Here is a 15,562-nt window from a genome sequence, read left to right on the forward strand (position 1 = left end):
TGGCTGCCATGGGAACGGAAGGACATCAATAAAAGAATGCAAACAACAGATTTGTGTGACACCCAGGAACCCAGGTGGCAAAAAGAGCAGGGTCCCGCTTGCCCCTTCTGTGCGGGGTGACTCCGTCGGTCTGTCTGGCTGTGCCACGAGGGCCCTTCTGTTTTAACCAGTACGAGAGAGAGAAAAAGCACCGGCAGGGCTGCTGGGGTCTCCTTCCTGACAGCTCACCTTAAGGGATGGAAAAGGAAGCATAACTCCAGATAAAAAGCCTTGGGCAGTGTATTCTGAATGAAAAACTCTTCACACCTCTTTACAAGAGGTGTTGGCCACGAAGCCCGTGCGCTCAGGCCGTGCTGCAGGGAGCGCTACGGCGCCGCTGTCTCTCCGCAGAGGGGCACTGCAGCGTTTTGAAGCCCGGGGATGATGAAGGCTTGGTGGTGAGGATGGTCCACGTGAGCCATCTGCCCTCTTGGGTTGCTCTCTGCCACGCTGGATGTCATATCTGCAGAGGCAGAGCCTGCTCTTGGAAGCACGCCATGCCCAGAGATAAGTCGCTGCCTTTTGGACGGGACAGCTTTAGCCCTGGTTATTTCGGCCTGTCCCAGTCAAAAGCTCAACCCGTGGATGAAAGCAATAGCTATTCGCAGAGCGAGGAGAGTACATGCAGATCTGACCTTTAGAACAACCTTTTGCAGTTGTGGAGATGCTACTTTTATCGTGCCATTACTTGATATCCTTTTTAGCATTCAGCCAGAAGTTACTGCCCCTTGCTTTCCCGTAAGAGCTGGAAAGAGCCGTCTGAGGAGCTTTGGTGGTGGTCCTGCATGTGAAACCAAACCTCTTCTCCTTCCACACATCAAACACTTCATTCCTGACCACCTCTAGAATATGGCCATTTGGATTTCGGTCCGAGGCACTGCCTCAGGTACCCTGGCTTTCCAGCTGTACCTCCGGGTGTGTGCACAAAGGTGCTGGCCGTCCTGCTGCCCGCTTCCAGCCCAGCTGTGCCTTCGAGTAAGCCACCACAGGAGCCAAGGGAAAAATGGTGAGGAAGAAACAAAGCAAAGCCAGCAGCACCCTGCCCGACCCAAGCGGATCCCAGCCTTTAGCCTGACAATGTTCCCCCTCTGCTAGACCAGCACACAAAGAACCCAGCTCAGCTGGGAACGGCCCTGGTACCACTCAGCCTCCTTCGTGGCGTTCACCGCAGCCTGACCAGTGACTGCTGGCAGCTGGGACAGGCGCTGAACCAGGAATTGCATAACCACTACGAAGGGAAATCTGATTTTTCTGGCTCAGGCAACTTGCAGGACTAATTCTGCCTGATCCCAGGCACCACACCACAGCTCCTTACAGGAGAGGGCTGATAGCAGTGTGCTGGTTCTGCCTGGTTGTCTTACAGGGCCGGGAAGGGCTGCTGGGGAGCACATCTTTCTCTTCCTAAAGGCTCACTGAAGACTCACTGGCACTGGAACAAATTCCCAGGGACATCCTGGAGGGTTTCAAGGCGAGTTAGATAATGATAGTGTACAGCGATAGGCCTCCCCTCCCCACCAGCCCTCGCTGTTTATTTCCTTCACACTTGCCCAACGCCAAGTTGACGGCAGAGGAGAAAAGGGGCGCTGTGCAATAGCCTGTCCACTCCTTCAATCCTCACTGCTCTTAGACCAGCCTGGATAAACACAGCTGAAAATGTGTGCTGACAGGCAGCATGACCAAAAACTGTGGGGTCTCGCCCGCCCAGGATTTTGGGACCCTGCAGATCAGCGGAGGAAAGGCAGCTTGCAGCACGGAGGGGATTCCTGCTGCCAGCTCTGTCCTTGCCATCGTGCTTTTTCCAGACAGAGCCATCAGCTTGCTCCTTGCCTCACGGAGCAGTGGTGCCGAGGGAAGGACTGCCAGGGATGTCTGCCCGGGGCCAGCCTTGCACACCCGGCAGCTCCTCTGGGAAGAAGGGAGCCAGAAGAGGCTGCCTGCCTGAGAGGTGGCCCTCGAGGTGATTCAGTGTGCTGAAACAGCTGTGCCAGCAGCCCACGGCCGTGAAACAAGCAGAGGTGTAGTTTGGGCCCAGCTGCTCTTGGTTTCTGAAACCTCATGGCCAAGAGCCCGCCTCGGTTTTTGGCCCTGCTGCTGAAATTGCTGCGAGTGCTGATGCTGGGGGCTGGCATCGAGCTGCTGGCACACAATTCAGGGCTCTGGGGTCGGGGTTTTCTTGTGCACGCACACTTTTTGCCTGGACCCAACAAAGACACATGAGATGCTCATCTCTTAGTCCGCAGCGCCCTGAAGAGCAGCTGAGCCAAAGACAGCTCCGCAGAGCCCCACGTGCTGCTGCAAATCATCCCATCGCCTTCCCAGAGACTTTGCTTTTGGAGTGGAAGTTGAAGAAACGAGGATTTTTGCCTACTCACTCATCACAAGACCAGCCTGAGCTTGGCTCATGCTCCACCATCACGCTGAATAGGTTTTTTTGAGCCTTGGTACATTTTTTGCCTCTGGAGCGCATTAAATAAAGCAGCCCGCAGTAGCAGCACACGGACACCACCCTCGGGCAGCAGCTTTAACCCCCTGCAGCTTCCCAGGTAAAGGAGCTCAGGGGTAGAAGCGAGCAAGGGAAGACCCTGCAACGAGGCAGCAGTGGAGAGAAGCAGAGCTTGAACTCGTCGACAAAACCCGGGTGGCTTGTGAGGGGTCACCAGCAAGGAAAATAAGCGAGGCTGCAGCAAAACAAAGGGGTGTGTAAATCTAAATCCCAGGGACTCGAGCAAGGGCAGCCCAAATATCGCCGCATGGAAACCTCTGCATGCTCATAAATACAGCAGTGGGTCTTGGCAAGAGAAAGGCTGCACTAAGCCGATCGTACCAATGGCAGTAATTAAGGCAAACAAAGGCCAGAAGAAAAATGGCTCCGAGATCTTTGGCTCAGGTGCTAACGCTCTTTGAACCAGGGCTGGAGGGAGGCCGTTCCCCCAGCAGAGGAGGAACACCACGGAGCAGCTATCTGGCTCCACGCTGCAGATGAGGCCGGAGAGCAGAAGACATGAATCCAACAGTGCCCGAGGAGAGTTTGCTGCATGAATAGCGATTACTGAAACTGAAATTCGGGGAGGAAAACCTAACCCAAAAATCCCCTGGTTTTGGCATCCACAAAAATGTCACGCTGCGCCTCCAGACAGGTTGTGTTGCCAAAACCTGTGCTGCCTACAAGGAAAAAAAAAAAGCAGAAATGTTATGAAATGAAGGAGGAAGGAACGGAGACAAGACCTGGTTCTCCCTTGGAAGAAACTAATTCCTAACTTCACAGGCTGAAATCAAACTTGCTGGACTGAGACCGCTGGGATCTCTTCCTTCTCAGAAAAAAAAAATTCCATTGTTGCCTGGAATATCATGTACCAGTCCTAAAAGCTCTCATTATTTTAAATAAAAACTCAATAAAATTGGCAAACGAAACATTCTCCTGGCCTCAGAAAATGCTCTCTCCTTCTCCACCGCTGCCTCCTGTTGCACGGCCACGCACGGGTGGGGACCTGGGATGAGCCGTGCCCCACGGGGAGCCAAACAACAAAATTGTGTTCAACGCATGGCCCAACAGCCCAGAGACCTGGCCACCATCTGGAATGCATATCCAGCAAGAAAAACGGGACAAATAACCCCCCTTCCTGACAACGAGCACACATCTCAGGATGGTTTCACACTGAGAAGAGGTGGGTGGGAACAGCTGGGCTTCCAGGAGGGCGACCACCGAGCTAACTGGAGCACACGAGGTCTCCCGGGGGAGCTTCTGTGCATGACTTGGTTCTCCATTCCTGTGATCTTGGCATAAATGAGGAGTAATTGCTCTGCAATCAATGGAGTTAATCTCGCCTTACACCAGGAAAAGGAAGAGTTAATGGTAAATGGCTGACCTAGGGGAATTATTTGTTACGGGAGGGAAAGGATCTAGCAACAGCCATCAAAACAGACATAATGTGCTGCAAACCAGAGGCTCCTACAGCCCTGGAAAATGAAGGAAATGGGTTTAAAGCTGGGGTTTTGACTCTCTGTGGCCGTAAGGCACTGCCAGCGTCAGCTCCTGAGAGGGCTGGGACATGCAGGGGGATGTGCTGCCTTGCCCCAAGCGCCGTGGCTGCAGAAGGATGGGGCGTCCTCTGCCCCCAGCCACCAGCTATCAAAAAACCGAAGCGGACAGGGGCTGATTTCTGTCTGCTGTGTCTGTTTTTGCACAGTTTCTAGCTGTGTCTTTGACCACAAGGTTAAACATCGCCACGGTGCAGAATGACACTGTCTCACTGCAGCTCTGGGGGCTTTGTTGTTTCTGGTCTCCGTCTGGAGATGGATTCTTCCCTTCCCTTGAATGAAAGGCGGGGGACTCCTGCCTTGCCTCGTGCTGAGTCGGTCCTGCCCAGGTGAACGGCGTATCTGGGAGCCGTGCGGGTCCTGTTCCCTTCCAGCCAGCCAGAAGTCTTCACGCTTCACTCAGCAGACGAGGCTTGTGTCAAAGCAGTAACATTAGCTGTGAAGTGAGCTCCCGTATGGTGTCTTTAATCACTTATTGCCAATGTACACAGCGCTGATTAACAGCTCAGGAAAACCTGTGTGCAGGCAATGAACTCCTCACGTGCGGCAGGCCCCGGGCATCATTTTCCACCTCCCACAAGACGGACATGGTGCAGTTTGAGGTCCCAGCGCCTCCTCCCAGGGGCCAGCAGCCGTCCCCGCAGTGGCTGTACGAGCCCCTGCCCGTTTGCCCTGGCAGGGACAGGTTTCCCCTTGAGCAGGAGCAGGGTGGGGTGTGGATGCACATTTTAATTTCCTGCGTGCTCAAGGGCAGAGCTGGGGCTCCTGTCTCTTTGCCTCAATGGCTCGGTGCAGTTCCCTCTGCCTTCTGCAGGGACTTGCACGGGGACGGCCACGGCTGGCTCCTGGCTCAGCTGGGCTGCCTGGGGACTCTGCAGGGGACAGGACAGGGCATGGTGCCCGACCTCCCTGTCCCGGTGGCACTGGCAAGAAGGAGCAGGATGCCCGGGGTTACTGCAGGCACGGCAGGGTGGCTGCCCAGGCTCTCCTCCCTCCTCCTTTCCCCTCCCGTCCCAAGCCCAGCCTGCCCGTGCTGCTGAGAAGCCCCAAGCTGTTTCGGAGCAAAGCCTGTGCCACCCCTCGCTGCGTTCCCTGAATAAACATCAAATGGCAGAGCCGAGGGAGAGGTCCCTTCCCAAGACGTTTGCCGTGTGCCTTTTTGTGAGTTACGCGCCAGAGAGCTCTTAAAGGCCAGGGATGCCCTGCATAAATGTTTTCGTTTTACATCTGGAGACATTCAAATAATAGGAACATCATAGAAAGCATTCGGAAAACAAATATTTTAAATGGTGCTCTAAAACCAGTGAGTAAGCAGCGTGACTCAGCAGCGCTTCCCAACACTTCCCAGAAGAGATGGAAATAAATCCACCTAATAACTGACACGCATTGGAAATGTGCTGAGTAGTTCGTAGCTCTCTGGGGCTGCTGCTGGGAGAGGTGACTTGCAAACACACCTGAAGGGAGCAGCCTGCCCGCGTGGGGCATGCAGAGGCCACGGCCAGATGCAGCCTGAACTTCAGTCTCAAACACGGGGGCGGCATCTGGAAGGCTTTGAGCGAGTGCTTCATCACCCGTCAGGTCAGAAACACACAGAGCATCTCCAAAGCTGCTACCGTGGTGCACGTTAAACCTCGGTGCCTCAGCTCTGCACTACACGAAATAGCTACCCGGATTTTTTGTGCTGGTCTTTCAATCCCTTTATGGACAGAGAGGCTGTAGAGAAGGCCAGACAGCATCTGACGGCGCTCGCTGGCAGTTTCATGCTGTCCCATCGTGACCCCCTGCAAGGGCTCTCAGAGGAGCCATCTCCAGGCAGCACCCCGTGGAAATGGGAAGCAGCACCCAGCGCCTGTGTCAGTCCCACAGCTCCTTCAGCCTCTCCCGTGCCACGAGCGCTTCCCTGCCACATAACCCTGGTGGCAGCTCTGACTGCGGCCGCATTTGAATAACAAATCTCACAAGGGAAGGCTGGCAGCCCTTCTTCCAAGGGAACAGCTTTTTTTTTTTTTTTCCCCTTTTCAAACTAAAAATACTCCCTGCATCATCCAAAAAAAACCTATCAAACACACAAAGCTCAAGGGGAAAAATACATCACCCTCTTGGTGAAAAGAGAGCCTGCAGGCAGGGAGCAGGAGCGACCAGCCTCCCTGCAGCACGGGCTCTGCGTGTCCCCAGGGTTTGGGGATGCTGCACAGCGCTGGGGGACACGGGGCTCCTCAGTTACACCCCACGGAGCACTACTGCTCCTCACTACCCAGAAATCACGCCTTAAACGGCAGCTGAAAGCTGAAGCACCAGAAACAAAACAGCTCCGAGGATGGGCTTGCACCTGAAGGCTTGGTGTTTCCACCAGCCAGGGACCAAACAGCGCCGGGTGACTCCACCTGAACGTTGTCCCCTGCTGGCTGGCTGAAGAGGAAGGCAATTACTCATAATTTAAAAACCACCTTTTGGGTATTTCTTGTTTTTATTCTCCCCCACAAATGTCCTCAGGCCATTCTTAGCCCTCCACATTTTAATTCCCCAAGGCTGGGCGGCCCTTCGAGAGCGGGTTGTCCTGACCTCTGCTGATGGCACGGACAGAAGAGGGGAAGTACTGCGTGTCCGAGCCTGTGTCCGGCTGGAATTCCCTTTCCTGGCATCTGTGACCACTGCCTTGTCCTCTCACTGTCTCGCCGTGTATCCCTGGGAAGACTCGGGCACCCTTTCCTTTAAAACCCTCTCTAGGTGGTGAGAGATGTGATCAGATGCAATCTAGAGGTTGGTGTTGGAGCTAGACAACCGTGGTCTCTTTCTTATCAGCGATCCGCTGAGACATCTCTTTCCCTCTGTTTTTCTTCAAAAGAGAATTTAAAGGCTAATTTTAATTGATGGCATCTGTTCTGGTCACTGGTTTGATAGCATGAGCCATAAAGCCAAGCTCAGATTGGAATGCAGCTTGGGAGAAAGTGTCGGCAGCGTGCAGTGCCAAGCACTCACCAAAGAAGCAGATCTGAATGGCATTTTGAGGTGTGACTGCAGCAATTCTTCTCATCTGCCTCACTCAGACAGGATGCTGAAGTGGATCAAAACACTTTTTTTTCCCCCTTGAAATGTGTTTCTTAGGAACAGGTTTCCAAGTGCGGAGGGATTGGCAGAAGGGGTGAACACCTCTCCCATCCCGTCCCCCGCCTGCTGCCCATTCACCACCACTGCACCAGCCCACGGCGTCAGGGAAACTCCAAAAAACAGACACGGTGCTTACGTTTGCGTGAGGATGCACACGTTGCCTTGACAACACGACAGGAACCATCCCGAAACAGGCCCCACACCATGGCACCGGGCGCCCAGCACATTCCCAACGCGCTACGCGACGGCCGCCCACTCCCCCTGCCTCCTGCCGGCTCCATTTCGCACGGCCTTTTTTCCCTCTTTAGGAATTTTAACTAAAAATACACGTGCTGGGCCACTCTGAGGGAGTAAAGGGGAAAGGAAATTTTGGGTTTTAGGGCTCCGGTGGTGATCGGTTGTCTTGTAGGGGCAGGGAGGTGGGTTGATGCTGCTGGGTGTAGCAGCTTCTTGCTTGCCCCGAGCACCTGGCTGTTTGCTCTGCCATTGCATCTTCGAGGCTGTTTCTGCTCCAGTCCCCATCCCTCCCCTTCTCCTCAGCGCTGGTACCATCACCCTCCCGCACAAACTCAGGATTTCTTCCCCTGTCTGTGGCAGAGCAGGGTTCCGACTCTCGTTTATTGCCCTATAAATAGCTGCAAGGCAGGCGGTGCCAGACCTCAGGTCACATTTCAGCCCTGAATGAATTGCCAGTTTGCTATTGTAATTACCCAGGTTGGAAGGGAGGACGGATTGACAAACTTAGCCTAAGTAAACTCTCCGAGAAGACTTGGCAACCTCCGCCTCTACAACCTGCTTATTTAATTGGAGGGCTCTTCTAGGCCAAATCCTGTCTGCGAGCGCGCCCCGTGATGTGTTTATAGCCATGGCACAAGCTTATTTTGTCTCCACGCTAAATGCTATCTATTAGGAGCATGACTGCAGAGAAACAGACACCGCTGCTGGGGCGAGCCTTGGTGCTGTACGGAGAGCATCACGGAGTGACTGCACGGCCACGGGGCCAAGCTGTGCTGCTGCAGCAAAGCAAAGGGAAGTGAAGTGAAACAAAGTGAAGCGAAGCGAAGTGAAGCAAAGCGAAGTGAAGCAAAGCAAAGCAAAGTCTCCTGGGTCCAGCCACATGTCCCCGCCGGTGTGGCCGGGCTCCTGCAGTGGGTCTGACCCCCTAAGAGGCAGAGGGGAGCCATGGAAGTAGACGGCTTCAGGCTCTTTTGGTGCAAAGGGCTATCATAAACTGTCTTCATACTCTGCTCTTACTTTACTGTGATCATTAACTACAGGAAGATTTTGTATTTTCAGGGGCTCAAGGGACTGGAAGGTGGTGAAAGACGAAAATACATCAGAGGGATATGGAAGAGAGAGCTTCTGGCTACAGAGCCTCCAGCAGAGCTTGAGCTGGGCTTTGTGCTCTCTTTTCTTTCTCCCCCACCCTCGTTTTGCAGCGCTGGTTCCCAACACATGGGCCACCTCGGCCAACAACAAGAAGCCTGCCTTGACTGAGCCAACCATCTCCCCGGCAACAAGGCAGGCTGCGAACATAACAAGTGCTTTCCTTTTCGTTTCATTTTGCCCACCTCTCGAGCAATGCCCTGCCTTTTATTTGGCCCCACTGCTCCAAAACCTGAACGCTGGGAGCTGAAATGCACATTGTGGAGGGACGAAGAGGGGGCGAGCGAGGAAGCTGGCTTTGGCCTTAACAGGGGAACCTGACAGATCTTTGGGCGTTGGTGAAGGACGGGCTGAAGCATTTGCCTGGTGCTGTCCCAGCGGTGAGCCCATTGCACCCAGCACTGCAGGAACTGCAGGGCATGCAGCAAGCAAGCAGGCTGCAGCTGCTGCTGGACATCCAGGCTAACGCTGATGACCAGACCCAATTAACACTTCGGTTACGTTCCCATCGCTGCCATCAGCTGCCTGGGTGCAGACTGGAGGCAGCTCTCACACACAGTGCCCCCCATGCCAGCCCGCTCCACTGGGTTGTTTGATTGCATTAAACAGATTAAAAACAAACCATTTATTTACTTTTTTACATCACCAGCTGGTATTTTAAATTGTCACACCTCTATGTCCCTCTTTAGCTCCTCAGCACAGGAGTTAGATGTTGTACAAAACATCAGGCTGCCGCAGACACATTTTGCTACAAAGCCTGAAAGGGAAAAAAAATCCCCGTAGAAAATTTTTAACACTTCAGCCACTTTGTAGTTTTCCCTTTCATTGCTGAAGCAGAGCCATTTCCAGACTCCCACTGGGAAAAAAAAAATCAATTTTAAGGCCATTTCCTGCCACCTCCCAAACCCTGGGCCTGTGAACCTGCCACCACCCCAGGTGTTTGTATCTGATCCCTGCGCCTGATACTGGGATTCTCTGTTGAGTAATTATGGAACGATTTCAGCCTATTTCTGTCTGGTTTATGCTAATATCAACACTCGACAGCTGGTTTTGTAGCCTTCGTGGGTTCATTTTTTCTGTGTTAGCCAGGGAGGGAGGATGGAGCGCCGATGGCCCAGAAGTTGAAGGACACCTCCAAGCCTCCTGCAGGCTCCATCCCCTCAGGGACTGCTCTTTTCCCCCCCGACTGCTTGTGGCATGTGAAAAGGTTGGTGGCATCGCACTGACACCGCTCTTCTGGAGTTTCAGACGGACCCTCTGGGCTGTGTGCCGGTGGCAATGTGATGTGTGACGGCGAGATGTGCTCCATCTGCCCGCACAGGGCAAGGAACGGTGACCCGGGAGCTGCCTGCAGACCATGAACCTTTCGCCAGGCAGACAGAAAGCCTGTTCCCGGAGCAAGCACCACGTATAGAAGTGAAATCCTACACGCAGACTGTTTTGTCCCTAACCTGGGGACAGGTCCTTATCGGCAGAGCAGGTCAGCGAGACCTGAAGCGTCTGCTTTTTGTGATTAATTTTGTCTTTTTAGCTCGTATTTCCTATCTTGATCGCCTTTTGACGGACAGGAGCAAAGAGATTTAGCCTGGACTCTTCCCCCAGCCTTTCACGTCCATCAGACTAAATACTGGAGGCATAATTAAGGGCAGCAGAAAAAGGAGACGAGCGAGAGAGGATTTGGTTATTTTACCTCAATAACAAAAGTACAAACCGTCCAATTCACACTTCTTACGTAGGGGAGGCTGAGGTGGCTTTTTCCCTCACTCTGAACATTGTCAGCGTGCCATTCTGAAGGAATAACGGAGGAGAAGCATCTCCCGTGGAGTCTGGGGTCGGAAAGCTGTAAAAGCTAAGCAAAGCCTGGAGAAAACCTGTCCCGGGGCCATGTCCCCTCCTTCCCTGCTGCTGAACAGGGGTCGGAGCAGCCCAGTTCCAGCTCCCCTTTACTGAAGCCCTTTCTCCTGGGGGCTTAAGTGATGAGCAGGGAAAATCCCCCACAAAAAGATTTGCATTGGAAACCCTTGGCCGGGGAATGACTTTTAAAATAGAAAAGCTCTGCTTGAAAAGGGATGAACTGTGTAGCGTAATACTCAACAAATCGCCTGTTTAATGGCCTCTCTTTATAGCAGCTGTGTATTAATAACAAAAGCAGGGGAGCAGAAGCCATGCATTTCTTTGCAAGATTAAAATAAATGGCATTTCCTACTAATACCAGCAACTTTCTGCGGAGGTTGGCTAAGAGAAAGGAGCAAGTGGAAGCCCCCAGCCTGAGAGGCCATTTCTTGGTTTCTTTCCCTTCCATCTGCTGCTGGATGAAGGAGTGCTAAGCCTACGGAGGGAGAAGACACTGAGTCACACCTCCCTGATAGTGAAGATCTGAAGATCTGTACTGCCATAAAGCTGAAGTTGAAACATGAGTGGTTCATGCCAGATACATGGCAAAACATCACGGGGACACTAAAACAGTGGTGCAGGCTGCCCAAAGAGTCTCCATCCTTGGGGGATTTCGGACCCGACTGGATAAAGCCCTGAGCAAACTTGGACCTCAGAGCTCACCTTGCCTGCTCAGGAGCTCGGGCCAGATGCCTCCTGAGGTCCTCTCTAGCCTGAGTTCCTTTATGATCCTAGGGCATTTGGCATCTTTTCCATAGGAATATGAATGGAGGTGACATTTCATGCAGCCCAGAACTCCATCTCTCATTCCTGGCAGCCCTGATAACAGCCCTCCCGCTCCGTGCCCCCTGCTTCGCCAGGCCTGACACTGAAGCAATGCTGAGTTTCCTTCCTTAGAATTAGTGCTTAGGGTATTACAAAAAGAAAAGAAAATTTACAATTTCAAGCTGTCTGCCACAGACTGTTTATCAGACATGGAGAATGATTTGTTTCTGTTTTCCTGGACATAGGTTTTTAGCTGAGACAAGATACGTTGCCTTGCTGAGAGCTGAGTCACTGAGTAATCAACAGATTAATGTAGTCAGTTTGAAAGCCATCAGCATTAGTTCTCGGCAAGCTCACAAGAACTCCATTATTGTATCATCACTACATTTGGGATGAAAAAGTCTCCAGGATTTAGAGTTCCTGAGGGAAAGATCCCTAGATGCAAAGAAATCCAAATGCCCCTTTGCGACTGGGAGACATAAAGTACCTCTTTATGCAGGAACACCACAGCAGGATTTTGGCATCCTTTCCACCGAATGCTTTTATTATCAACCCTTAGATAAGGAGTTTGGGGTATGTAATACATCTGTCATTTGATAGCTACCTAAAAATAGTCATGATAAACTCAGCGGCATACAGGACTTCGCCTCTACCAGGTCTTAAATCTGAAATAATTTCCAGTGAAACCAAGTAGTTTTACTTTCTGCAAAATGAGTGGTCTTGACTTCCCTAGAGCTCTGTTTTTCTTCATGTGGGCTTGCTTTGATCCACAAAGGCAAAAAGGAGAGACAGGATAGCAGAGTCACCCGGCAAAGGAGCCACTATTTAAAAATAGGGAGCTGGTTAAAGTAACAACACAGGAGCAACTGCAGAAGGACAGGCTAGCTTAGGTGTGTGGCCTGAGGAAACTGCCAGACATCCACTTGTTATTCTGGCAGAAACACACCAATGCTGCTACCCAAGACCCTGTCTGTAATAGCCCCAGTGGATCAATACACACCTTCCTGTTTGCAAGTGAAACTGCTGCTTGGGCACGCTTGGATGGGGGACGTGAGTAAAAGCCAGTCAAGCCCCTGCAAAAGTGCAGTTCATCCTAAAAGCCTTCCTCCATTAGCAGGCTGGTGGAAGGGATCAGCAAGGCTTCTCCCCGAGACATCGCTTCTTGCAGCTCAGCACCCAGCACACACGCAGTGGACAGGACAAATCTCCTCACTGTTGCCCCAGGACTGTCAGTACCTCTCTCTTTAGGCTGTCCCGAGATGAACAGAATTATTTTTCACGTTGCCTGGCCAGTGCCAGGGCACGAGAGATTGTGGCTGTTGTGACACAGAGCTCCCCAGGGCCATGCTTCCGAACGTAGTGGGTATGTCATGTGCAATTGCAGCGACGCACCTATTTGTTACACAAACCCACACAGTAGGCAACAAACAGCAACGCGAATCTGTCCCCCTCCCCCCTTTTCCCCCCAAGACATTCAGATCACACTAACACATCCTGTTTGTGCTCTGGAGCACCCCGGCACTCCGCAGGCTGTGCGCAAGCAGCGGTGACTTTAACTCACCCGTCGCTCCTTATCTCCATACTCGATGCCCAAGGTATCCATGGCGCGCACGATAGCTGCCAGTGACTGTATGGTGTTGCTGTAGACCACCGGCTTGTACTGCTTCACGTCCTCTCCCGAGAAGCCATCCTCGTGGATGATCCTGGAGAAAAAGCAGAGGACAAAAACCTGTTGAGAATGGCATTTCAGCAGGGGAAGCATTTCAAACAGTGCTGTGTTCCTTTGTAGAGCACACCTGCCAGCCTGACCCAGGTCATTTAGGCCACATTTCTTTTTACACCTCCCTGGTTGTTCACCACGAGGGCATCCCAGCCCGCCCCTTCCGCTCTTTGCTGAGGTCTGGTGTCCGACTTGGAGCCTGGTCAGCCCCCTGCTCACATCTGTGCCGGTCCCAAGGAGGAGGTTTCCACATCCCAGCTGATTTTTGCTGTCCATGTCTACGGAATTACGCCCACAGATCAGATCTAAATGAGCGCAAACAGGTGATGGAAAACCTTAAGTCGTGGCTGGCCCTTTTCACAGTAATTCCTGGGGTGCCTACAAAAGGAGTCCGAGTCGAAATCCCCCATGTGCACGCGGACACAGGCATGGATAAAGGAAGAGATTTAGCTGTGTAGCACACCAAGTGCTTACAGCCCTTCACACACCTCCTTCCCAAGCCATGCTGAGAGGTTTTGGGCCCTCAGACCCTACAAAAGGAAATATCCGATGGAGTGAGACCCTGCCATGGCCCCACACCTGGGGGGCAGCCTCACAGTGCTTCTCCCAGTCCAGATCCTCCTCAGAGGCCCATAGCAGGACACAAAATCCTGCACTTGCCTGGGCAGCAGCCTGGCCCCTGAGATTTCTCCATCTCTCAGGGACTGGAGAGCTACGGCAGGGTGTGTGCAGAGCACAGCCAGCGTTCCCAGAGCTAATTGAGTTTGACAACCATTCTTCCCGGTGAAGACATAAGTTATGATCCCGTCTCTTAAATACTAGCAGAGCAGATGATCCGCTTAGCCCAAACGCACTCCTTCCTTGCTCAGCCTCAGATCTCACCGGACACCAGATAAGATTCGGTAACAGATTTGCCACTGATAAAACCAAGCAGCCTGTCCATAACAGGACTTTATTTTTTCATCTTTGCTGCATCACAAACCAAGGTCCTGAGCAACACTGGCATCTCCCCCCAGGACAGGGAGGTCTAGCAGGGACCGTATGTGAGCTTGCAATGGAGACAGCGCCAGGGTGGCAGCGGAGAGGGGGGCCGGCAGCCAGCCTCGTGTTACTGCTGGATGGCTACACCCAGAGCAGGGCGACACGAACGCGCTGAGCACAGCACAGCTCCGCTTCCCACGATGTGAACCTCACAACAAGGTGTTTTAAGGCAAGTGGAAACTCTCTGCCCTCTCCAGCACGACACTGAACTCCGGCCTCCTGGCAGGACTCGCTCCAACACACCTCGAGTCCTGCAGAAATATGGCTGCAAGCAGAGGATGTGGGGCAGCTCAGATTAACAGTCCGGGGCATTTTGAAGCTGCTGATCTGAGTCTCTGCGCAGAGACCCCGCTTAGAGCTAGTCTGGGTTTTTAAGAAGACTTACGGACAGCACCCAGTGCTCATGGCTGGGTAACGGGGAAGGAGCGGGGCCCGGAGCCGGGTGTGAGCAGCACGTCGCACGGCTCAGTGAGCGTTGCCTGGACGAGCTGCTGAAGCGCTGGGAAATGCTTGGCCAAGAGCTGCAGTGAAACCTGAAGAGTTACGGCTGGCATGAAGCACAGGAATCTGCTGAATTCAGCCCCTTCGGCACCAGTTCCCCAGCAGGCAGCACGGCAGCCACAAGCACAGCAGGGCGGGGGTCCTGGGGAGGCAGGGGGCTGGCACCAGCATCTCCTGAAATAACTCATCCCTCTCGGCTGCACGGTTTGGGGTGGGAGCTGGGGTCAGGGGGCACTGAATGGTGTTCAGGGCAATGAAGAGAAGGGAACAGGGGAATATGGAAGGGGTGAGAAGAGGAGCAGGCACAAGGGGCAGTGTAAGGGCTTCAGGACGCAGGGGGGATGTGTCTGGTCCTGAGACCCTGCTGCACTAGGGGAAAGGGGAGCAAGGAAACCTTGGGCTGGTTTGGGTTGTGTCCGTCACTGACAGGCATCAGCTAGGGACAGGGCTCAGCAGGAAGAGGTGAGCTCTGCCCTCCTTTAAAACATCTCCATCCCCCAGCCATGAAGTTGTTGCCCAACACTTCCATGTCTAAGTGCAAACCCTCGGCGTTTCCAAACCCTCCAAGGCAGTGAGCCCCCTGCCATGCAGGGGCAGAGCTAAGCGATGGAGGGCAGCTCCGGTGTCCCTCAGCAAACATCCTGCTGACGGGGCAGCACGCTGACGTCCTTCAGAGCGCGGACATAAAAGCGTTGCTTTGAAACGGGGCATAAAAGAACACGGAGGAAAAAAAAAAAAAAAAACAACCCGATTGTTCTTCTGTGAAATTTCTCTGGGAAGGCAGCCACCGCGGCTGAAAGCAGCGCTGCAGATGCCAGTATTGAAGTTTTGCTGTAGGAAGTACCTACGGATTAATCAATCACGCAGTTAGCACATTACCTAAGATTTGAGCGAGCAAATCCCCACTGACTAGTGCTGTTCCAAAGGCTGCTAGGACACCGTGAACTGGTTTATTGTCCTATATGCTTTCAGCAAAACGCTTCCCTTCTTGCTCGCCTTGGTGAGCTGCTCGCTGAGCCCTTCTGGCAGCCTCTTCCGTGGTTCTTTGGGAATGTTCCTGCTGCCACTCAC

At 53.0% G+C, this 15,562-nt stretch overlaps 1 protein-coding gene across 2 annotated transcripts in view; it reads right to left on the bottom strand.

Annotated features, from left to right (window-relative positions):
- GNAO1 (G protein subunit alpha o1) overlaps positions 1-15,562 on the bottom strand; it is a 130,343-nt gene that overhangs the window by 75,373 nt on the left and 39,408 nt on the right. For both annotated transcript variants that reach the window (XM_068693112.1, XM_068693113.1), the window contains exon 3: positions 12,791-12,932. In XM_068693112.1, the coding sequence (XP_068549213.1) occupies positions 12,791-12,932 (142 nt within the window). The remainder of the gene's footprint in view (positions 1-12,790; positions 12,933-15,562) is intronic.

The sequence above is a fragment of the Anas acuta genome, chromosome 10 (assembly GCF_963932015.1).
Source record: "Anas acuta chromosome 10, bAnaAcu1.1, whole genome shotgun sequence".
NCBI lineage: Eukaryota > Metazoa > Chordata > Aves > Anseriformes > Anatidae > Anas > Anas acuta.